At 33.2% G+C, this 25,594-nt stretch overlaps 1 protein-coding gene across 1 annotated transcript; it reads right to left on the bottom strand.

The window, feature by feature from the left end:
• Nucleotides 1-8,999: 8,999 nt before the first annotated feature.
• LOC141457070 (uncharacterized) lies at nt 9,000-25,275 on the bottom strand. The gene is made up of 3 exons (XM_074133584.1): nt 23,517-25,275; nt 9,212-9,319; nt 9,000-9,112 (listed from the first exon to the last, which is right to left on the bottom strand). The coding sequence occupies exons 1-3, from the start codon at nt 25,273-25,275 to the stop codon at nt 9,000-9,002; spliced, it is 1,980 nt and encodes a 659-aa protein (XP_073989685.1).
• Nucleotides 25,276-25,594: the final 319 nt, after the last annotated feature.

Genomic DNA, 25,594 nt, shown 5'->3' with positions numbered 1-25,594 from the left:
AGTTTCAAGTGATGTTTTCTTTAGTACGAGTGGCAAATTGGTAAATTTTAAAGGATTATTCCAAAACTGGGGTAAGTTTTAAATTTATATTTAACCAGTTAGGAATGCAACCTTCATTCTCTGATTTGAACAAAATTATTTCCTTTGAACAGGATTTTTAACAAACTTACATAATAAATAACTAAATGGCTTCAAAGGAATACACAAAAGTTGAACATATACTGACTAAAATTTCAAACCTTGCGCTTATGTTCTTACATATAAAGTAAAAGTGTATTGTAACAAACAATCGGTTCCACTTGTCAGTTAGAGTTCCGTTACTACTATCTAAATCAGCTGGTTTTGTTTTGCATGAGATTTCCTATTTTTATGTGTCAAAATTTCTAAGTTGTGAGTAGGCCTTACTGCATATTTAGTATGTGATCTTTTTCAGCAATAAACCAAACTTTAAAATCGTTTAGTGACTGAAACATCAGTTGTAAATAATAAACTTAACAGAATTTCTATTTGTCTTCTTAAGTTGCAGGAAGAAATCTTAATTTCACTATATTTTTAATCGTAGAAAGGTTCACAGACTTACGTGATCTAACAGAACGGGAAATCAGATTATTTGTGGGGGTTTATCTCTTTGTTTTTCATCCAGACTTGAAGATTAAATTTATTATCTTAGTTTAGTCGTTTCCATTTCTACGGTATTTGAAGTGTATAATATATTTTCTCAATTCATAAACTCATATCTATGACATAGAGGCCCTATTAGTGGTCCAACAATTTTGAAACCATCTCAGTGAAGTGAGATGAATAATTTCGTCTCTCAACATTTCACATTTAGAGCTTTGCATTTAGTTTGCTGCAAAACGTAACAAACAGCTTTATATTCACTAGTTTTATTGATACAAAATAGTATTTCTTGAACAAAAAGCGGCACTTTCAATTCCTATTTTTGCCCAAATGATTAGAATTTGGTTTCCATAGTTAAGCTTGCCAGAAATTTCCAAATAATACTGATTATAAAATAATGCATGGTTTTCAGCTGATACACTGCGTATTACTATTAGTTTTCTAGCGTTATTCTATTCCTATCCTATATTTGATTAATTTAGAATACGCCTTTGATTAATTTCACTAATGGTCTAGTTTCCGTTATATTACTTTATACATTATTTAGTACTTTATTCGACGATACAGTGAATGCTGAGACAATGATAAATTGTTTGAATGATTTCTTTTGAAATTAAAATAATTTTTGTCAACGTTGTTAACTTAAACACAACTTTTTTTAAACGTAAAAGTTTATTACTTCAGATTATTATTGCTTTGAACTTCACAGCTATAGACTTTCAAGTACAGACTGTCAGTTCTTCTGACTTGGCAGTAGATTAAAATTAGATAACCTTATATTTATGTCAAGTAGATATTTATTTACATTCAATAAATTAATATATTTAGCATGAAAGAAAAATATGCTGCGAAAAATTGAGATAATATATTTGTAAAAATGTTTTGAGATAATATAGTTGAATTACCAAATGACATTGAAGTAAATGACGCAACAACAAAAATAAATTTTAATAAAATAAAATTGAAAAAAAGAGTTCATTTAAAATGGGGAAAAAGTACAAATGCTAAATTAAAATTACAAAAATTACATGGTAAAGAGGAGAAATGGGTTTTAGGTAAATATTTTTGCTTAATCTTTACTTGAGCAAAAACTCGAGCAACGAGAGATTATATAAATTTGAATGTGTGGGTGTATGTTTTGTATTATTTAAATGGGAAATAGTCGATGAAAACATTCTGCTGAGATGAAAACATTTTGTGTATCTGTTTGGTTATTGTTCACCATTGCTTTGTTATCTAAATATATTCTAGTTTTGAGTTCATCAAGGTAGTGATTTTAGGGAAAGTAAGTTGTGGCTTTCACAGGTTTATTTATTGATTTTTAAGTAAAATTTTGCTACTAAATATTCTAATTTTAAATAGATATTATTTGTGACCTTTGTATATTTTAGAACAATCAGGACATAGAATTTTAACTTCTTCACTCAATTGGACTTCTTTATTTCATGTTACTTAATAAGAAATTTCTTTAACTTAACTGAAACAGCAAGCATCACAAATTATAGTCTAGGCTATAAAAATCCAATATCACTTTTTTCATCTGTGAACAAAACAAAAGACCTGTATCGAGGTAACTGCAGAAGCTGGACTGCAGCCAGTCCTGTGTCATCTCAGATACGAGGTGTTCAAGATGTTTTGTTAAAAAAAAAGAAAGTGAATTATGGATATTGTTAGCTAAAAGACAGATTGTGGTGATGTTTGTTGTTAGGAGTTTAGAAATAAGGAATATTTATTATATTTGACTTTAGTAACATGAAATCAAAGCAGTGCGATTGAGTTGATCAGGATTGTTGAATAAAAGGTTCTGATAATTGTTCACAGTATACGTTGGTAAGATGTAACAACATTTAAAAATTAGAATATTCAAACACAAAATTTGTGATTTAAAATAACCTTTTGGGCACGCAACTTCACTTCCGATAAATCTATAATTCTGAATGAACTCAAGACTACGCAATAAAACAATGGTTAACAATTTATCCAGTAATAATAAATACTTAACAAAAAAACTAAACAAGTCATTGGGACATATTCAGCAGAATTTACTCGACTGGATCTAAAATAATACACAACAAAGAGCCAAACATTAAACATTCTACCGGAATAAGATCGCTCATGCTTGTACCTTCACTTTTTGTAAAATCTATCCATTATTTGCTCATTCAAGATTAAGCTATGACCACTTACTGCTAACAAAGCTCGTCTTGACAAAATGCAATTATTGATTTAATCTTGTATTTTAAGTTTTATGTCAATGAAATGAGCTCAATTTATTTTATTAAAATTCATTTAATGTTAAGTACTGTCATTTACTTTTCTGTTTTATTTGTCGTGAAACTTAACTGAATTTAAGTTCGATTTTTATCTCAAAATGCTTTATTATATTATCTTAATTTGCTTATAAGCAAATTCTTCTTGCAATGATGCTAAATTGCATTTTTCTTATTAATTTTTATTGAATATTATTCTACTTTTCAATAAAATCAAGATCACTTTGTTGTAATCTTAAAGTCAGTCTACAAGAATTGCCGTTCTTCGAAAAGCTATTAGAAGTCGGCACTAGTGTAGTTTGCAATATAACTACGAAAAATAAACTTTCAAGTTTAAATAAAAAAAACTATTGTGGTTTCAGTTAATAAAATAGACACAAATATTTTAATTTAAGAGAAACAATTTCAAAATAATATTTTTTAAAATAATTTATCATTTGCTCAGCATTTTGATCTTTGAACTGTTCATGATTATGGAAACAAATATTTTGTCGAATTCGACTAGAAGTTTTTCCATCTAAAGACATCCACCGTTAACTGTTTGTTACTCGTGTTGGAGTAAAAATAAATGGATAATTTTTTAAAGCTCTAAATAGAAAAATCGTTAAGAGATAAAATTGTGCTTTGTATCAACTTGTTCATAAGCTGCGTTCCTTTAAAAATGTGGTCCTGAATTGATGAACCCTTTACGCACTTTTTACTACAGGTTTTTCACAAAAGTGGGTGGAAATCACTAAGTAAGAACAGCAATAATAACTATTAGAAAAACTATATCTTAAAACTTCACATATAATCTGATTTAACCGTTCTGTAAGTTCTAATATGACTCTGAGAATCTTATTTGCTGAGATCGAATTCAAAGATAATGAAATTGAGAAATCCCTGTAAACCTAAAGATGGGTCTATCGTTCGACGAGATACGGCGCATAATTTGTGATTACTTGCCGCGCGGCGATACTTTTAAAAGAACGACGAATTTAAATCGCTTCGGCTTTTAGCTCGTCGGAGAAAAACGCGTCGCTCGTGAAGAGGGGCCGGTCGATTTACACGTATCTAGTCGCTTTATTCGTTTCGCAATTCTTCTAGGGGTAGCATGCTACCGTTATACGCCGTTCTGCGATCTTCCGTTCCGTACTGAATTGATCGCGTTAGTACTTGTTCATTTAGGCCCAGCCTAATAAGAAGGCATATTAGGAAAATTCTATAAAGTGTTTTATTTAAAAGAATAAATACAAGTTTCAATCTGGTAGCAATAATAAATTTTGGTTTAAATATGAAATAAAAGATCACGTCCAATATTTATGCAAAAATTGTCCTACAAATTCAGTCGTTATTAATTTTTTCACATTCAAACAGAAAACTGTCTAACTAATACACAGACAAACTGTCTCGGAAATATACTAAAACTATAAATATGCTATAACTAAATATACTATTTTTGGTTTTCTGATAGTCACATAATTTACGAAAATGCATTCTAGTTTGGAATTTGAGTTCATTTAATTTTACCTTCATTATTTTTGAAAAGCAAGGCCTAATTGTGTTTAACCTAATCATGCTTGCCTATTACAAAGAAAGCTTGATTAGTGCACACATTTAAGGCTGAAGACTTGCATCCTAATAGGCTAAATATTAAATTTAAGTTGTAAATAATTTGGAATAATCATTTTTCACGTCTGGTAAATTTTATTTTAAAGTATACAATGACTAGAGTTTAGAGATTAAGTAGGTATAGATAAACTTGATTAGATGGGATAAATGTATTGGATTATATGGGATAGATGTACTTAATTAGATGGGATAGAAACATTGGGTTGGATGGCATAGATGTATCCGATTTGGATGTAGGATAGATGAAGGATTAAATGGGATATTTGAACTGGGTTAGATGTGATAGATGATGTGGATGGGATAGGTGTATTGGATTAGAGGATAGATGTACTGGATTAGAGAGGATAGATGTACTGGATTAGATGGGATAGAGAAGCTGGATTAGATGGTATAGATGAACTGGATTAGATGGAATAGATGAGCTGGATTAGATGGGATATATGAACTGGATTTGATGGAATATATGAACTTGATTTGATGGGATAAAGGAACTGGATTAGATTTGATAGGAATAATCGTTCAGAGTATCGTTTTGTTTGCAGTAGAACAAAAATGGTACTTATATTTATTTTTGAAGTGATGTCTCTTTTATTCTTTTGAACTTAACTCTAGTCGAAGCTGAATTCTATCCCATTCTTTTACACTTTTTGTAACAGATTTCCTGAAGCATTTTTTTACTAACATTTTATTTAATTTTTTATAGACTTGATGCTTTGGTATCAAACGGCTTTTAGACTTTTCACATTTCAAACTAAGATTAAGCATCTAATAGTTAAACCCATTACGGTTTGGCCGGTACCCTAAATTTGCAATTAAAAGTAAATGTATAATTTAGAAGGTGTTATAAACAAAAAGTTACATTCGTAATTTTAATTACCTTTTAAATTTAAAAAAATATTCTATTTTTATTTCATTGATACTTAACTTGTTGGGAATTTCATTGTTGGTATCTTGTGTTTTTCAAAGCGAAGAGTTCAGTTGTACGATCATAAATAGATTTACATTACTAAATGATGATCTGAATTAGGTGGTTTTGGTGAGATGGGTTAATGGACTGGTTTTTATTTTTTTAAACCCGGTACAGTCCTGAAGTCCTGCTCCGGGAATTTCAACCTGGACTGCCAACAGAAGAGCTGTGAATAGATAAAGGATATACTTCACTCCAGCTTTCCAGGTCCATATTGTCCACTATTCTGTTTTAAACCAACTATTGCAGACCGGAAATAGTAGAATAGAATTCCTTTAATATTCGTTGCAAAAGATTACCATTTGTTCTTCGGTAAAATAGTAGATTAAAAATAACAAAATTAATATAACAATTGCAGACATGACAAAAACCACTTGCCTTCTCCAAAGGGAGGCTGTTTTTTTTTGTTTTCTCTGTTTCAGCTCGGGAGTGTTAAAGTTCCGGGAGTGTTAAAATTCCGGGAGTGTTTTTACCGGAAACTGCTTTCATTTCTTTTATTATTTTATTTATTTATATTTTTCTAAATTCCGCTTTGTAATGCGCTATCATTTTTTGCGTTAAATTTTTGTGTTACGCTGATGCGGTGCAGAAGAAGAAGAAGCAACATCGATGGATATGTAACTGCAAGATATTGTTACAAATCCCAACCTACAGCAGACCAGGTAGGCTGGGGAGTTATAGTGGTTATATCGATGACGTTCGGGCGCGATTATTAGCGTGTGACTCGCTCTAGAGCGAGTGACACGCTAAAATCTCCTCATTCAAAATTTTAACATTTTTATATTTGGCCAAACTCTACTTAGTAGTTTCTATTCTTTGTTAACTATCTTTTCCGTCAACGATAAATACTTCGGATTTATTTATAATTATGATTCCATTTATTAGGGCATGTTAGGAACTTCAAGAAGAAGGATGACATAACACATTAGATAGTTAAAGTAATTTCAAAATTAAAGTTTAGACTTTGCTTTTTAGTTAGGGTTTTCAGGTGGACCAATACAATATATTAGATAGTTAAAGTAATTTCAAAATTACAGTTAAGAGTTTGCTTTTTAGTTAAGGTTTTCAGCTACACATCAACCAGCTACTTTGGAAAGGAACAACACATTAGATAGTTAAAGTAATATCAAAATTAAAGTTTAGAGTTTGCTTTTTAGTTAAGGTTTTCAGCTACACATCAACCAGCCAATCACTCTAGTGCATGATATATTATTAGTGCATGACAAAATGACACTAGTCATTTTATAAATAAATGGAATCATAATTATTCATTTATATGGCCACTACTAATATCCTTCTTCGGAACTTCAAGTCCAAGTAGAGCAGCAAAGGTTTGTTTCTTTTGTTACTAAGCATGCTTTCTTTCTCTACATGATTAATTTAAATATTTATTCATATTTATATATTATGTATTTATATAAATTATGTATTTTTACTATGTATTTTCAGGTTTTTATTGTATTTTGTTGGTTGGTTTCGTTTCAATTGTTTTGTTGTTTCATTCCTCTCGTTTTTCGATTTTCAGTTGTTTGTTGTTGTTGTTGTTGGTTGTATTGTTGGTTTTTCTTGTTCTTCTTCTTTTGTTTCCCCCAAAACGCGAATAATCTATTTTCCGCCATTCATGCCAAATTTTTTCCGCGGCTAACCGTATTCCAAAATCACTGGTTTTCACCCTCCTACCTTCGCAGGTGATGGATGCCAATAATAATATTGGCATTCGCTAATAAACCTGCTTTAAAGGGGGTCAAAACTGGCTGGAATACGGTTTTATATAGGCAAGAATGGTATTATTTTGGGGGGCCAAATTCTGAGCTCTACCTCCACGTGGTGCCCCCCGGGCAACTGCTCCTCTGAGCAGGCTAACAGAGCCAGTTTCTATATCGTCTCAGATTTCCTAAGGTGTCTTTGCAGCCTTTGGATCTGATACTAGTCCAAAGGTTTGTCAAGCTGTTATAGAGCTCATGTCGTCAAGAGCAGATCTTCTCCTTCGACTATCATTCAACTGAATGTTGCCAGATTGTAGACCCCATCCAAAAACTCATTTATATCTTTCTTTTATTGCAAGTAATATCAAAGATATATCGCGAAAAGCAGCAAATTTTCGTAAATGATTTTCATGCGCTAACTTTTTCTTTGGCGTTTCTTTAAATTCGACAAAATGTTATTACGCATAGATCGGTGTTAATATTAACTAATGTTAAGAAATCTGAATGTTTGAATGAAAACAACTTAAGCATAGAGTATATTTAAGACGTACTGTGCTTATTCTAACGGTAAAAGAAAATTAATGTTTCAATTATTAAATGCTTAGATATTAATTATATGTGAAACGTGCTTGATTTAAATTCCGCCGTCTTACACTAATTTCCTATCCAAGTTAGCTGATTCATTCTTTCGTTTTTCGCAATGAATGAAACGAAAAAGGACAACCCATGTTTCAATATTTAGTGTTGCCCTAAATAGGTGTTGTTTCTGCCACAAAGCACACTATTTCCTGTTAAAACTAGCGGATTTTCCCAAATATTTTCTAGTTTTTCGTAAAAGGTGAACTGAATAAGGTCTACAACTTTCCTAAATTATACGATACTACTGGTTTACGTAGAAGTTGTCTTTTTCTCCTTTTCCGCTCCAATCAGATTCTAGTTTCTAATTTTTCCCAATGTATTAAATGAATAATATCAATCCTAGTTTTTGTATAGCCTTCGAGCTGGCCGGAATAGTTCCTCTCCTTACCGGAAACTCCCTTTATAGTTTGTAAAAAACTATGTAAATAATTTCTAATATCTAACGTCACCCTATTTATTGGTCCTTCTTACCGAAAAACATCAATTACCTGGCCTAACTAGTTCACTTTTCTTTTTCCACTATTTTCATGCGTTTTTCGCATTGAGTGTATAGAAAAAAGATCAACCATAAATGTAACAACTAGTACTGGCCAGCATGGACTGTTCTTCTTACTGGGAAACCCTCTTAGCTCTCATTTCCTTCAATTTCCTTTAATTTTTTGCATTGAATGAGTAAAAATATATCCACCTTATTCCTAACATCTTGGGCTGGCCTGTATCATTGCTCATCTTTCTGGAAAACCCAATTTATCTGCACTAACTAGCTCACATATCCCTTTCTTCTATTTGTTTTTCCCGAATAGAAAAAGAACCTCCTTATTTCCAACATGTTCTGCTGACATGCATAGTTGTTCTCATTGCCGGAAAGCACCCGTCTTTTACTTTAATCTAAAAGAGTTCATAGTGTCTTCCATTTACTTCGTTTCTTACTTGGAGTATGTACCTTAGATGTAACATCTAATGCTGGCCAGTGTCGCTGTTCTCATTGACGGAAACCACCTTATTTTTGTGCTATTTTTCTCGAATTTCCTTTTATTTCCCTTGTTATTGGCATTGAATGGGTAAAGAAAGACCGATCTTATTTCTAAAATCTATTGCTGGCCTCAATCCCGGAAAAGCATTTTGTTCTGCCCTAGTATTTCCTTCATTCATTCTTCGCATTGAATAAGTAGAAATATATCTGCCTCATTTACAAACTCTATTGCTGTACTCTAAGCCAGCAATAGATTGTATCGTGGTTCTCGGGCCTGGAGTAGAACCTTTTTCTGCCAAAAATAGCATCCAGTTTCTATTATTACCTTTGATTTAAACATTTAGTGCGTAGAAATAGATCAACATTAATTGCAACATCTTTTCTAAGCGCCATAGTTGTTTTCATTACAGGAAACCAACTTTACCTTGACCTATTTCTCGCACAATTTCTTTTAATTCCCTGCTACACGCATCAAAGTTGAAGAACAGATCTACATTGTTTCTTACACCTACAGTTGGCATACATAGTTGATCTTAAAAGAAAACACAATTTATGCACCATAAATAGCGCAAATTTCCGAATATTTCCTTCGTCCACCTATCAGAGTAAGAAACAGTAGAATTCCATAGAAATCAGGGGACTATTTCCTCATTTTCCTATGGTTATTACTTCTCATTTTCCAAAATAGATCGACCCAACATGTAGAATCAACCATTGTCCTTAATATTAGCTATCGAAAGCTGAATCAGTGGAAATAAAGAGAAATTAGGAGACTATTTCACCATTTTCCATCGGTTTATACTTCTCACTTTTCATAATAGATCAACGCAAGATGTAGAATCTAGCATTGACCATAATATTAACTATCATATGCAGAAACAGCAGCATTCCTGTAAAATCAGGGAACACATTCCACTTTTTCCCTCGGCTTTTGCTTCTTACTTTTCAAAATAGATCGCCTCAAGATGTAGAATCTAGTATTGACCTTAATATGAACTATCAAATGCAGAAACAGCAGCATTGCTGTAAAATTAGGGAACACATTCCACTTTTTCCCTCGGCTTTTGCTTCTTACTTTTCAAAATAGATCGCCTCAAGATGTAGAATCTAGTATTGACCTTAATATTAACAATCAAGTGCAGAAACAGCAGTATTCCTATGAAATTAGGGAACATATTCTACTTTTACCATGGGTTTTTACTTCTTACATTTTAAAATAGATCAAAGCAGGATGTAGAATCATTCATTGGCCTTAATATTACCTATCAAAAGCAGAAACAGCAGTATTCCTATGAAATTAGGGAACAGATTCCAAATTTTCCAATTCTTTTTACGTCTCACATTTCAAAATAGATCGACCCAAGATGTATAATCTAGAATTGAACTTAATATTAACTATCAAATGCAGAAACAACAGCATTGCTGTAAAATTAGGGAACACATTCCACTTTTCCCATCGGTTTTTACTTCTTCCATTTCAAAATAGATCGACCCAAGATGTAGAATCTAGCATTGACCATAATATTAACTATCAAATGCAGAAACAGCAGCATTGCTGTAAAATTAGGGAACATATTCTACTTTTACCATGGGTTTTTACTTCTTCCTTTTCAAAATAGATAGACCCAGGATGTAGAATCTAGAATTGACCTTAATATTAACCATCTAATGCAGAAAAAGCAGCATTGCTGTAAATTTAGGGAACAAATTCCACTTTTTCCCACGGCTTTTACTTCTTACTTTTCAAAATAGATCGACCCAAGACGTAGAATCTAGCATTGCCCTTAATATTAACTATCAAATGCAGAAACAGCAGCATTGCTGTAAAATTAGGGAACATATTCTACTTTTACCATGGGTTTTTACTTCTTCCTTTTCAAAATAGATAGACCCAGGATGTAGAATCTAGCATTGACCTTAATATTAACTATCAAATCCAGAGACACCATCATTCCTGTGAAACTAGGGAACAAATTCCACTTTTTCCCACGGCTATTACTTCTTACTTTTCAAAATAGATCGACCCAAGACGTAGAATCTAGCATTGACCTTAATATTAACCATCAAATGCAGAAACAGCAGTATTCCTATGAAATTAGGGAACAGATTCCACATTTTCCAATTCTATTTACTTCTTACCTTTTAAAATAGATGGACTAAACGTGTACAATCTAGCATTGCCCTTAATATGAAATATCAATAGCAGAAACAGCAGAATTCCTGTAAAATTAGGGAACATATTCTAGTGTTTTCCATGGGTTTTCACTTCTTACTTTTCAAAATAGATCGACCCAGGATGTAGAATCTAGCATTGACCTTAATATTAACTATCAAATCCAGAGACACCATCATTCCTGTGAAACTAGGGAACAAATTCCACTTTTTCCCACGGCTTTTACTTCTTACTTTTCAAAATAGATAGACCCAGGATGTAGAATCTAGCATTGACCTTAATATTAACTATCAAATCCAGAGACACCATCATTCCTGTGAAACTAGGGAACAAATTCCACTTTTTCCCACGGCTTTTACTTCTTACTTTTCAAAATAGATCGACCCAAGACGTAGAATCTAGCATTGACCTTAATATTAACCATCAAATGCAGAAACAGCAGTATTCCTATGAAATTAGGGAACAGATTCCACATTTTCCAATTCTATTTACTTCTTACCTTTTAAAATAGATGGACTAAACGTGTACAATCTAGCATTGCCCTTAATATGAAATATCAATAGCAGAAACAGCAGAATTCCTGTAAAATTAGGGAACATATTCTAGTGTTTTCCATGGGTTTTCACTTCTTACTTTTCAAAATAGATCGACCCAGGATGTAGAATCTAGCATTGACATTAATATTAACTATCAAATACAGAAACTGCAGCATTGCTCTAAAATTAGGGAACACATTCCACTTTTTCCTTGCGTCTTTACTTCTTCCTTTTCAAAATAGATAGACCCAGGATGTAGAATCTAGCATTGACCTTAATATTAACCATCTAATGCAGAAACAGCAGCATTGCTGTGAAATTAGGGAACACATTCCACTTTTTCCATAAGTTTTTACTTCTGGTTTCTCAAAATAGATCAACGCAAGATGAACAATCTAGCATTGACCTTAATATTAACTATCAAATGCAGAGACACCATCATTCCTGTGAAAATAGGGAACAAATTCCACTTTTTCCCACGGCTTTTACTTCTTACTTTTCAAAATAGATCAACGTAAGATATACAATCTAGCATTGCCCTTAATATTAACCATCAAATGCAGAAACAGCAATATTCCCATGAAATTTGGGAACAAATTCCACAGTTTCCAATTGTATTTCCTTCTTACCTTTTAAAATACATGGACAAAACGTGTACAATCATGCAATGGCCTTAATAGAAATGCAGAAACTGCAGCATTGCTGTAAAATTAGGGAACATATACTACTGTTTCCATTGGTTTTCACTTCTTACTTTTCAAAATAGATCGACCCAAGATGTAGAATCTAGCATTTAAAATTAATATGATCTATCAAATGCAGAAACAGCAGATTCCTGTGAATAAAGGGAACGGATTACCTATTTTCCAATTGTATTTACTTCTTACCTTTTAAAATAGATGGACGAAACGTGTACAATCTAGCATTGCCCTTAATATTAACTATCAAATGCAGAAACAGCAGCATTACTGTAAAATTAGGGAACACATTCCACTTTTTCCCTCGTTTTTACTTCTTACTTTTCAAAATAGATCGACCCTACATGTACAATCTAGCATTGACCTTAATATTAACTATCAAGTGCAGAAACAGCAGCATTCCGGTGAAATTAGGGAACAAATTCCACTTTTTCCATCGGTTTTAACTTCTTACTTTTCAAAATAGATCGCCCTAACGTGTACAATCTAACATTGACCTTAATATTAACTATCAAGTGCAGAAACAGCAGCATTCCTGTGAAATTAGGGAACAAATTCCACTTTTTCCCTCGTTTTTACTTCTTACTTTTCAAAATAGATCGACCCTACATGTACAATCTAACATTCACCTTAATATTAACTATCAAGTGCAGAAACAGCAGCATTCCTGTGAAATTAGGGAACAAATTCCACTTTTTCCCTCGGTCTTTACTTCTTACTTTTCAAAATAGATCGACCCTACATGTAGAATCTAACATTGACCTTAATATTAACTATCAAGTGCAGAAACAGCAGCATTCCTGTGAAATTAGGGAACACATTCCACTTTTTCCCTCGGTCTTTACTTCTTACTTTTCAAAATAGATCGACCCTACATGTACAATCTAGCATTGACCTTAATATTAACTATCAAGTGCAGAAACAGCAGCATTCCTGTGAAATTAGGGAACAAATTCCACTTTTTCCATCGGTTTTTACTTCTTACTTTTCAAAATAGATCGCCCTAACGTGTACAATCTAACATTGACCTTAATATTAACCATCTAATGCAGAAAAAGCTGCATTGCTGTAAAATTAGGGAAGAAATTCCACTTTTTCCATCGGTTTTTACTTCTTACTTTTCAAAATAGATCGCCCTAACGTGTACAATCTAACATTGACCTTAATATTAACTATCAAGTGCAGGAACAGCAGCATTCCTGTAAAATTAGGGAACACATTCCACTTTTTCCCTCGGTCTTTACTTCTTACTTTTCAAAATAGATCAACGCAAGATGAACAATCTAGCATTGACCTTAATATTAACTATCAAATGCAGAGACACTATCATTCCTGTGAAAATAGGGAACAAATTCCACTTTTTCCCTCGGCTTTTACTTCTTACTTTTCAAAATAGATCGACCCAAGACGTAGAATCTAGCATTGACCTTAATATTAACCATCAAATGCAGAAACAGCAGTATTCCTATGAAATTAGGGAACAGATTCCACATTTTCCAATTCTATTTACTTCTTACCTTTCAAAATAGATGGACTAAACGTGTACAATCTAGCATTGCCCTTAATATGAAATATCAATAGCAGAAACAGCAGAATTCCTGTAAAATTAGGGAACATATTCTAGTGTTTTCCATGGGTTTTCACTTCTTTCTTTTCAAAATAGATCGACCCAGGATGTAGAATCTAGCATTGACCTTAATATTAACCATCTAATGTAGAAAAAGCAGCATTGCTGTAAAATTAGGGAACACATTCCACTTTTTCCCTCAGTCTTTACTTCTTCCTTTTCAAAATAGATAGACCCAGGATGTAGAATCTAGCATTGACCTTAATATTAACCATCTAATTCAGAAAAAGCAACATTGCTGTAAAATTAGGGAACACATTCCACTTTTTCCATTAGTTTATACTTCTGGTTTCTCAAAATAGGTCAACACAAGATGAACAATCTAGCATTGACCTTAATATTAAGAATCAGATGCAGAGACAGCAGCATTCCTGTAAAATTAGGGAACATATTCTATTGTTTCCAAGAGTTTTCACTTCTTACTTTTCAAAATACTCGTAGACCGACCCAAGATGTAGAATCTAGCATTGACCTTAATATTAACCATCAAATACAGAAACAGCAGCATTGCTGTGAAATTAGGGAACACATTCCACTTTTTCCATAAGTTTTTACTTCTGGTTTCTCAAAATAGATCAACGCAAGATGAACAATCTAGCATTGACCTTAATATTAACTATCAAATGCAGAGACACCATCATTCCTGTGAAAATAGGGAACACATTCCACTTTTTCCCTCAGTCTTTACTTCTTACTTTTCAAAATAGATCGACCCAGGATGTAGAATCTAGCATTGACCTTAATATTAACCATCAAATGCAGAAACAGCAGTATTCCTATGAAATTAGGGAACAGATTCCACATTTTCCAATTCTATTTACTTCTTACCTTTTAAAATAGATGGACGAAACGTGTACAATCTAGCATTGCCCTTAATATGAAATATCAATAGCGGAAACAGCAAAATTCCTGTAAAATTAGTAACATATTCTAGTGTTTTCCATGGGTTTTCACTTCTTACTTTTCAAAATAGATCGACCCAGGATGTAGAATCTAGCATTGACCTTAATATTAACCATCTAATGCAGAAAAAGCAGCATTGCTGTAAATTTAGGGAACACATTCCACTTTTTCCCTCGTTTTTACTTCTTACTTTTCAAAATAGATCGACCCAAGATGTAGAATCTAGCAATGACCTTAATATGAACTATCAAATACAGAAGCAGCAGCATTGCTGTGAAATTAGGGAACACATTCCACTTTTTCCATAAGTTTTTACTTCTGGTTTCTCAAAATAGATAGACCCAGGATGTAGAATCTAGCATTGACCTTAATATTAACCATCTAATGCAGAAAAAGCAGCATTGCTGTAAAATTAGGGAACACATTCCACTTTTTCCCTCGTTTTTACTTCTTACTTTTCAAAATAGATCGACCCAAGATGTAGAATCTAGCAATGACCTTAATATGAACTATCAAATACAGAAACAGCAGCATTGCTGTGAAATTAGGGAACAAATTCAACTTTTTCCATAAGTTTTTACTTTTGGTTTCTCAAAATAGATCGACCCAGGATGTACAATCTAGCATTGACCTTAATATTAACTATCAAATACAGAAACTGTAGCATTGCTGTAAAATTAGGGAACACATTCCACTTTTTCCCTCAGTCTTTACTTCTTCCTTTTCAAAATAGATAGACCCAGGATGTAGAATCTAGCATTGACCTTAATATTAACCATCTAATGCAGAAAAAGCAGCATTGCTGTAAATTTAGGGAACACATTCCACTTTTTCCCTCGTTTTTACTTCTTACTTTTCAAAATAGATCGACCCAAGATGTAGAATCTAGCAATGACCTTAATATGAACTATCAAATACAGAAACAGTAGCATTGCTGTGAAATGAGGGAACACATTCCACTTTTTCCATAAGTTTTTACTTCTTACTTTTCAAAATAGATCGTCCCAAGATGTAGAATCTAGCATTGACCTTAATATTAACCATCAAATGCAGAAACAGCAGAATTCCTGTAAAATTAGGGAACATATTCTAGTGTTTTCCATGGGTTTTCACTTCTTACTTTTCAAAATAGATCCACCCAGGATGTAGAATCTAGCATTGACCATAATATTAACCATCTAATGCAGAAAAAGCAGCATTGCTGTAAATTTAGGGAACACATTCCACTTTTTCCCTCGTTTTTACTTCTTACTTTTCAAAATAGATCGACCCAAGATGTAGAATCTAGCAATGACCTTAACATGAACTATCAAATACAGAAACAGCAGCATTGCTGTGAAATTAGGGAACACATTCCACTTTTTCCATAAGTTTTTACTTCTGGTTTCTCAAAATAGATAGACCCAGGATGTAGAATCTAGCATTGACCTTAATATTAACCATCTAATGCAGAAAAAGCAGCATTGCTTTAAAATTAGGGAACACTTTCCACTTTTTCCCTCGGTCTTTACTTCTTACTTTTCAAAATAGATCGACCCTATATGTACAATCTAACATTGACCTCAATATTAACTATCAAGTGCAGAAACAGCATCATTTCTGTGAAATTAGGGAACACATTCCACTTTTTCCCTCGGTCTTTACTTCTTACTTTTCAAAATAGATCGACCCAACATGTACAATCTAACATTGACCTTAATATGAACCATCAAATGCAGAAACAGCAGTATTCCTATGAAATTAGGGAACAGATTCCACATTTTCCAATTCTATTTACTTCTTACCTTTCAAAATAGATGGACTAAACGTGTACAATCTAGCATTGCCCTTAATATGAAATATCAATAGCAGAAACAGCAGAATTCCTGTAAAATTAGGGAACATATTCTAGTGTTTTCCATGGGTTTTCACTTCTTTCTTTTCAAAATAGATCGACCCAGGATGTAGAATCTAGCATTGACCTTAATATTAACCATCTAATGCAGAAAAAGCAGCATTGCTGTAAAATTAGGGAACACATTCCACTTTTTCCCTCAGTCTTTACTTCTTCCATTTCAAAATAGATAGACCCAGGATGTAGAATCTAGCATTGACCTTAATATTAACCATCTAATTCAGAAAAAGCATCATTGCTGTAAAATTAGGGAACACATTCCACTTTTTCCATAAGTTTATACTTCTGGTTTCTCGAAATAGGTCAACGCAAGATGAACAATCTAGCATTGACCTTAATATTAAGAATCAGATGCAGAGACAGCAGCATTCCTGTAAAATTAGGGAACATATTCTATTGTTTCCAAGAGTTTTCACTTCTTACTTTTCAAAATACTCGTAGACCGACCCAAGATGTAGAATCTAGCATTGACCTTAATATTAACCATCAAATACAGAAACAGCAGCATTGCTGTGAAATTAGGGAACACATTCCACTTTTTCCATAAGTTTTTACTTCTGGTTTCTCAAAATAGATCAACGCAAGATGAACAATCTAGCATTGACCTTAATATTAACTATCAAATGCAGAGACACCATCATTCCTGTGAAAATAGGGAACACATTCCACTTTTTCCCTCAGTCTTTACTTCTTACTTTTCAAAATAGATAGACCCAGGATGTAGAATCTAGCATTGACCTTAATATTAACCATCTAATGCAGAAAAAGCAGCATTGCTGTAAATTTAGGGAACACATTCCACTTTTTCCCTCGTTTTTACTTCTTACTTTTCAAAATAGATCGACCCAAGATGTAGAATCTAGCAATGACCTTAATATGAACTATCAAATACAGAAACAGTAGCATTGCTGTGAAATGAGGGAACACATTCCACTTTTTCCATAAGTTTTTACTTCTTACTTTTCAAAATAGATCGTCCCAAGATGTAGAATCTAGCATTGACCTTAATATTAACCATCAAATGCAGAAACAGCAGAATTCCTGTAAAATTAGGGAACATATTCTAGTGTTTTCCATGGGTTTTCACTTCTTACTTTTCAAAATAGATCCACCCAGGATGTAGAATCTAGCATTGACCATAATATTAACCATCTAATGCAGAAAAAGCAGCATTGCTGTAAATTTAGGGAACACATTCCACTTTTTCCCTCGTTTTTACTTCTTACTTTTCAAAATAGATCGACCCAAGATGTAGAATCTAGCAATGACCTTAACATGAACTATCAAATACAGAAACAGCAGCATTGCTGTGAAATTAGGGAACACATTCCACTTTTTCCATAAGTTTTTACTTCTGGTTTCTCAAAATAGATAGACCCAGGATGTAGAATCTAGCATTGACCTTAATATTAACCATCTAATGCAGAAAAAGCAGCATTGCTTTAAAATTAGGGAACACTTTCCACTTTTTCCCTCGGTCTTTACTTCTTACTTTTCAAAATAGATCGACCCTATATGTACAATCTAACATTGACCTCAATATTAACTATCAAGTGCAGAAACAGCATCATTTCTGTGAAATTAGGGAACACATTCCACTTTTTCCCTCGGTCTTTACTTCTTACTTTTCAAAATAGATCGACCCAACATGTACAATCTAACATTGACCTTAATATGAACCATCAAATGCAGAAACAGCAGTATTCCTATGAAATTAGGGAACAGATTCCACATTTTCCAATTCTATTTACTTCTTACCTTTCAAAATAGATGGACTAAACGTGTACAATCTAGCATTGCCCTTAATATGAAATATCAATAGCAGAAACAGCAGAATTCCTGTAAAATTAGGGAACATATTCTAGTGTTTTCCATGGGTTTTCACTTCTTTCTTTTCAAAATAGATCGACCCAGGATGTAGAATCTAGCATTGACCTTAATATTAACCATCTAATGCAGAAAAAGCAGCATTGCTGTAAAATTAGGGAACACATTCCACTTTTTCCCTCAGTCTTTACTTCTTCCATTTCAAAATAGATAGACCCAGGATGTAGAATCTAGCATTGACCTTAATATTAACCATCTAATTCAGAAAAAGCATCATTGCTGTAAAATTAGGGAACACATTCCACTTTTTCCATAAGTTTATACTTCTGGTTTCTCGAAATAGGTCAACGCAAGATGAACAATCTAGCATTGACCTTAATATTAAGAATCAGATGCAGAGACAGCAGCATTCCTGTAAAATTAGGGAACATATTCTATTGTTTCCAAGAGTTTTCACTTCTTACTTTTCAAAATACTCGTAGACCGACCCAAGATGTAGAATCTAGCATTGACCTTAATATTAACCATCAAATACAGAAACAGCAGCATTGCTGTGAAATTAGGGAACACATTCCACTTTTTCCATAAGTTTTTACTTCTGGTTTCTCAAAATAGATCAACGCAAGATGAACAATCTAGCATTGACCTTAATATTAACTATCAAATGCAGAGACACCATCATTCCTATGAAATTAGGGAACAGATTCCACATTTTCCAATTCTATTTACTTCTTACCTTTCAAAATAGATGGACTAAACGTGTACAATCTAGCATTGCCCTTAATATGAAATATCAATAGCGGAAACAGCAAAATTCCTGTAAAATTAGTAACATATTCTAGTGTTTTCCATGGGTTTTCACTTCTTACTTTTCAAAATAGATCGACCCAGGATGTAGAATCTAGCATTGACCTTAATATTAACCATCTAATGCAGAAAAAGCAGCATTGCTGTAAATTTAGGGAACACATTCCACTTTTTCCCTCGTTTTTACTTCTTACTTTTCAAAATAGATCGACCCAAGATGTAGAATCTAGCAATGACCTTAATATGAACTATCAAATACAGAAGCAGCAGCATTGCTGTGAAATTAGGGAACACATTCCACTTTTTCCATAAGTTTTTACTTCTGGTTTCTCAAAATAGATAGACCCAGGATGTAGAATCTAGCATTGACCTTAATATTAACCATCTAATGCAGAAAAAGCAACATTGCTGTAAAATTAGGGAACACATTCCACTTTTTCCATAAGTTTATACTTCTGGTTTCTCAAAATAGGTCAACGCAAGATGAACAATCTAGCATTGACCTTAATATTAAGAATCAGATGCAGAAACAGCAGCATTCCTGTAAAATTAGGGAACATATTCTATTGTTTCCAAGAGTTTTCACTTCTTACATTTCAAAATACTCGTAGACCGACCCAAGATGTAGAATCTAGCATTGACCTTAATATGAAATATCAATAGCAGAAACAGCAGAATTCCTGTAAAATTAGGGAACATATTCTAGTGTTTTCCATGGGTTTTCACTTCTTTCTTTTCAAAATAGATCGACCCAGGATGTAGAATCTAGCATTGACCTTAATATTAACCATCTAATGCAGAAAAAGCAGCATTGCTGTAAAATTAGGGAACACATTCCACTTTTTCCCTCAGTCTTTACTTCTTCCTTTTCAAAATAGATAGACCCAGGATGTAGAATCTAGCATTGACCTTAATATTAACCATCTAATTCAGAAAAAGCATCATTGCTGTAAAATTAGGGAACACATTCCACTTTTTCCATAAGTTTATACTTCTGGTTTCTCGAAATAGGTCAACGCAAGATGAACAATCTAGCATTGACCTTAATATTAAGAATCAGATGCAGAGACAGCAGCATTCCTGTAAAATTAGGGAACATATTCTATTGTTTCCAAGAGTTTTCACTTCTTACTTTTCAAAATACTCGTAGACCGACCCAAGATGTAGAATCTAGCATTGACCTTAATATTAACCATCAAATACAGAAACAGCAGCATTGCTGTGAAATTAGGGAACACATTCCACTTTTTCCATAAGTTTTTACTTCTGGTTTCTCAAAATAGATCAACGCAAGATGAACAATCTAGCATTGACCTTAATATTAACTATCAAATGCAGAGACACCATCATTCCTGTGAAAATAGGGAACACATTCCACTTTTTCCCTCAGTCTTTACTTCTTACTTTTCAAAATAGATCGACCCAGGATGTAGAATCTAGCATTGACCTTAATATTAACCATCAAATGCAGAAACAGCAGTATTCCTATGAAATTAGGGAACAGATTCCACATTTTCCAATTCTATTTACTTCTTACCTTTTAAAATAGATGGACGAAACGTGTACAATCTAGCATTGCCCTTAATATGAAATATCAATAGCAGAAACAGCAAAATTCCTGTAAAATTAGTAACATATTCTAGTGTTTTCCATGGGTTTTCACTTCTTACTTTTCAAAATAGATCGACCCAGGATGTAGAATCTAGCATTGACCTTAATATTAACTATCAAATGCAGAGACAGCAGTATTCCTATGAAATTAGGGAACAGATTCCACATTTTCCAATTCTATTTACTTCTTACCTTTTAAAATAGATGGACGAAACGTGTACAATCTAGCATTGGCCTTAATATGAAATATCAATAGCAGAAACAGCAAAATTCCTGTAAAATTAGTAACATATTCTAGTGTTTTCCATGGGTTTTCACTTCTTACTTTTCAAAATAGATCGACCCAGGATGTAGAATCTAGCATTGACCTTAATATTAACCATCAAATGCAGAAACAGCAGTATTCCTATGAAATTAGGGAACAGATTCCACATTTTCCAATTCTATTTACTTCTTACCTTTTAAAATAGATGGACGAAACGTGTACAATCTAGCATTGCCCTTAATATGAAATATCAATAGCAGAAACAGCAAAATTCCTGTAAAATTAGTAACATATTCTAGTGTTTTCCATGGGTTTTCACTTCTTACTTTTCAAAATAGATCGACCCAGGATGTAGAATCTAGCATTGACCTTAATATTAACTATCAAATGCAGAGACACCATCATTCCTGTGAAAATAGGGAACACATTCCACTTTTTCCCTCAGTCTTTACTTCTTACTTTTCAAAATAGATCGACCCAGGATGTAGAATCTAGCATTGACCTTAATATTAACCATCAAATGCAGAAACAGCAGTATTCCTATGAAATTAGGGAACAGATTCCACATTTTCCAATTCTATTTACTTCTTACCTTTTAAAATAGATGGACGAAACGTGTACAATCTAGCATTGCCCTTAATATGAAATATCAATAGCAGAAACAGCAAAATTCCTGTAAAATTAGTAACATATTCTAGTGTTTTCCATGGGTTTTCACTTCTTACTTTTCAAAATAGATCGACCCAGGATGTAGAATCTAGCATTGACCTTAATATTAACCATCTAATGCAGAAAAAGCAGCATTGCTGTAAATTTAGGGAACACATTCCACTTTTTCCCTCGTTTTTACTTCTTACTTTTCAAAATAGATCGACCCAAGATGTAGAATCTAGCAATGACCTTAATATGAACTATCAAATACAGAAACAGCAGCATTGCTGTGAAATTAGGGAACACATTCCACTTTTTCCATAAGTTTTTACTTCTGGTTTCTCAAAATAGATAGACCCAGGATGTAGAATCTAGCATTGACCTTAATATTAACCATCTAATGCAGAAAAAGCAGTATTCCTATGAAATTAGGGAACAGATTCCACATTTTCCAATTCTATTTACTTCTTACCTTTTAAAATAGATGGACGAAACGTGTACAATCTAGCATTGCCCTTAATATTTATTTTATTTATTTATTTACAAGACGGGCAATCACCCAGTTACAAAGAAATATAATTTAAAATAACATTTAATAATAACTCAATATGTAATAATTATAGAATATACATACATCATACATTTATACATATATATATCGTAGAATAGAAATAAAGATAAAATAGAAATAATATATACACATAATTTACTTAATAGATAAACAAAATACTTCAAAATATGTACTATAAAATATACTTTAAAAATAGAAACTTTACTCAATTAATAAATCTTTATATCACAAATAACCGGTAAGTTTTCCCTAGTACCAATCACCGCAAAATCAGCCATTTAACAAATGTTTCAACTCGATCATGTTGGTGTTAAATATATCAAAATCAGCGGGTAGATGATTAACTTGATCCGCAACTCTTGGAAAATAACTGAACTTACGATAATTGGTACCATGGCACACTTTAGAAAACACTTGTTTTTGTCTAGTACCGTTTGTTGGCACGTGAAAATTTAACAATGATAAAAGTTCAGGGCAGTTTATATTATTATTTAGAATTTTGAAAATAAAATTTAAGTCTGTGGCTTGTCTACGAAACTGTAAAGTACTCAAACCAGTAAATTCCATTACGTCATCGTACGGTACCTCCGTCATGACTTTTGTCTCTCGATACCAGAGCAATCTTAGGAATCTTCTTTGAAGTGATTCAAGTTTGTTGACGTAAGTTTTCTGATAAGGAGACCATAAAGCAGAGCAGTACTCAAGAATAGGTCGCACCATTACTTTGTAAAGGATAATTATGGTTCTGACATCTTTAAAGTTTCGAGTAGATCTAGATATAAAGCCAAGCATTTTATTTGCCTTTGTGACTATGGAGTTCATGTGGAGGTTGAATGAAAGGTTAGCACAGAACGTAACACCAAGGTCCTTCACTACATTAGATCTACTTAGAGTTGCAGCATGAAGAGAATAATCGAAGTTTGTACACGTCCGACTACGATGATAGGATACTACCTTACATTTAGAGATGTTTAGGCTCATATCATTTTCATCGCACCAAACACTCAGTCTATGAAGAGAGTTTTGGAGGAGGAGAAAGTCATCCGCAGAGTTAATGGCAGTATAAATCTTTAAATCGTCAGCAAAAAGCAGAAAGTTTACTGAATTGAGACATGTAGATATATCATTGATAAAAATTTTGAATAAAAAAGGGCCAAGAATAGAACCTTGAGGTACACCAGATGATACAAGAAATTCTTCTGACATTAGTGATTTGTATTTAACAGATTGATGTCTTGCGGTGAGGTAGGAGTAAAACCAGTCAAGTAGTGATCCATGAATTCCACAATGGGATAGTTTATGAATTAGTTTGGAATGATTGACACGATCAAAAGCTTTGGCGAAATCGAGATATACAGCATCGACCTGCTTGGCAGTAACTAAGGCTCTCCGCAGATAGTCCTCAAATAGTAACAAATTAGTGAGCGTCGATCTACCAGAATGGAAGCCATGCTGTTCACTGAGGATGAGGTTGTCGAGTAAAGGTCGAAGAATGTCAATTACAGACTTTTCAAATATTTTCGCAATTGCTGATTGAATGCAAATTGGTCTATAATTTGTAACATCCCTCTTATCTCCAGATTTGTAAATCGGAACTACAAAACTTGTTTTTAGCATGTCCGGATAAATCCCATGTTTTACGGATTTGGTAAATAATGAGGCCAGAATCGGAGCCAGAGCAAGTTGACAATTTTTTAATACTGCAGATGGTATTCCATCAGGTCCTGTACCTTTCCTGATGTTGACATTAGACAGTTGTCTTAGTACATCTTCGGTGCTGAATTCTATCATTGAGATGTTCACTGAATTCAAAGATATCACATCTTTATTGGTTGCGGTATCTAGAACAGACTTATTATATACACTTGAGAAATACTCAGCAAACAGGTTTACCGTATCTTGGTTACTCGAAGAATAAGTGTTATTGAAGTGGGCAGCATCTGGAATGGCATTATTGTTTTTTTGCCTGTTGATATAGTTCCAGAAATCCTTTATATCACAACTTTCATTTATTGCTGATTCTACATCATGTATATAGAATGCATAATCCCGTTTAGTTAATTTTTTACATTGCGCACGTACCTTAGAGAAGTGCTCATAGTCCTTACGAAGTAGAGAGATTCTATATTGTTGATGTGCTGCTTTCTTTTTCTTAGTTGACGTTATTAACTCCTTTGAAAACCAATTCGGGTAGTCTGACTCGAAAATTTTCTTGCGCGGAGTAAATTCAGAGATTAATTCCGTCACAACTCGTCCAAACAAATCAAAGGCAGTATTTACATCAGCTGTACCTAGCACGTAATCCCAGTCGTAGTTGACTAGATAACTCGAAATTGTCTTGAAGTCGCAATTTCTATAATCAAAGACTAGATAAGGTTCTTTAAACACATTTTTCTCACAGCCTAGATTAAAGCTAAACTGAAGTGGCGGGTGATACCCTTCCTTTTTAAAGATGCTGTCATGAGCCAAATTAACTGCTATGTTTTTATCAGTAGAGAACACTAAATCAAGGAATTCACCTAGACAGTTTGTTATGCCATTTATTTGATGCATTTGAGCGTAAACATAAGTATCCACGACAAGTTGTCCCGCTGGAGGCAGAGATTCACAGGTGTTATCAGTTACATTTAACCAATTAACAGAAGGAATATTGTAGTCACCTACAATGAACGCTTTGTTGAAATTAGTTGACTGAAGTATATGTTCGATCGTCATGCAATGTTGTTGATAATCTTGCAGAGGTGAGGCAGGAGGAATGTAGACTACACCAATCAGTATGCATTCTGACTCAAACTTAAGTGATACAAATTTTTGCTCTATAGTGTTCGAACATAGCTTTAACTCAAACGATTGTATGTTCTTCCTAACAGCAATTAAGACACCACCACCAGATTTTTTACAGCTAGTATCACATGTTCTGTCCATCCTATAAACGTTATATCTATCCAATCCAAGTTCAGAAGTATTTATATCGGTATTTAAGTTAGTTTCAGTCAATAAAATTATATCGTATATACAGGAGTTGGCAAACTGTTTTAGTTTACATAATTTCGTTCTTATTCTATTTGCATTTTGGTAGTAGATTTGTAACTGGGTATTTAAAAGTTTTTTTTACTTACAATTTGTGGATATGAAATATCAATAGCAGAAACAGCAAAATTCCTGTAAAATTAGTAACATATTCTAGTGTTTTCCATGGGTTTTCACTTCTTACTTTTCAAAATAGATCGACCCAGGATGTAGA

The sequence above is a fragment of the Rhodnius prolixus genome, unplaced genomic scaffold (assembly GCF_049639745.1).
Source record: "Rhodnius prolixus isolate KJV_2025 unplaced genomic scaffold, Rpr scaffold_10, whole genome shotgun sequence".
NCBI lineage: Eukaryota > Metazoa > Arthropoda > Insecta > Hemiptera > Reduviidae > Rhodnius > Rhodnius prolixus.
Note: the sequence above shows the minus strand (reverse complement) of the source record. Positions and strands in the feature narration are given on the sequence as shown.

What these genes read in the sequence shown, in the direction of transcription:
- LOC141457070 (XM_074133584.1), bottom strand. Translation starts at nt 25,275, where the DNA reads ATGGACAGAACATGTGATACTAGCTGTAAAAAATCTGGTGGTGGTGTC. An exon ending in ATCATCTGGTGTACCTCAAG is followed by an intron (nt 9,320 to 23,516) that starts GTTCTATTCTTG and finishes TTTTCTTTTAAG; the next exon opens with ATCAACTATGTATGCCAACT. An exon ending in TGTGCGAGAAATAGGTCAAG is followed by an intron (nt 9,113 to 9,211) that starts GTAAAGTTGGTT and finishes TTTAAATCAAAG; the next exon opens with GTAATAATAGAAACTGGATG.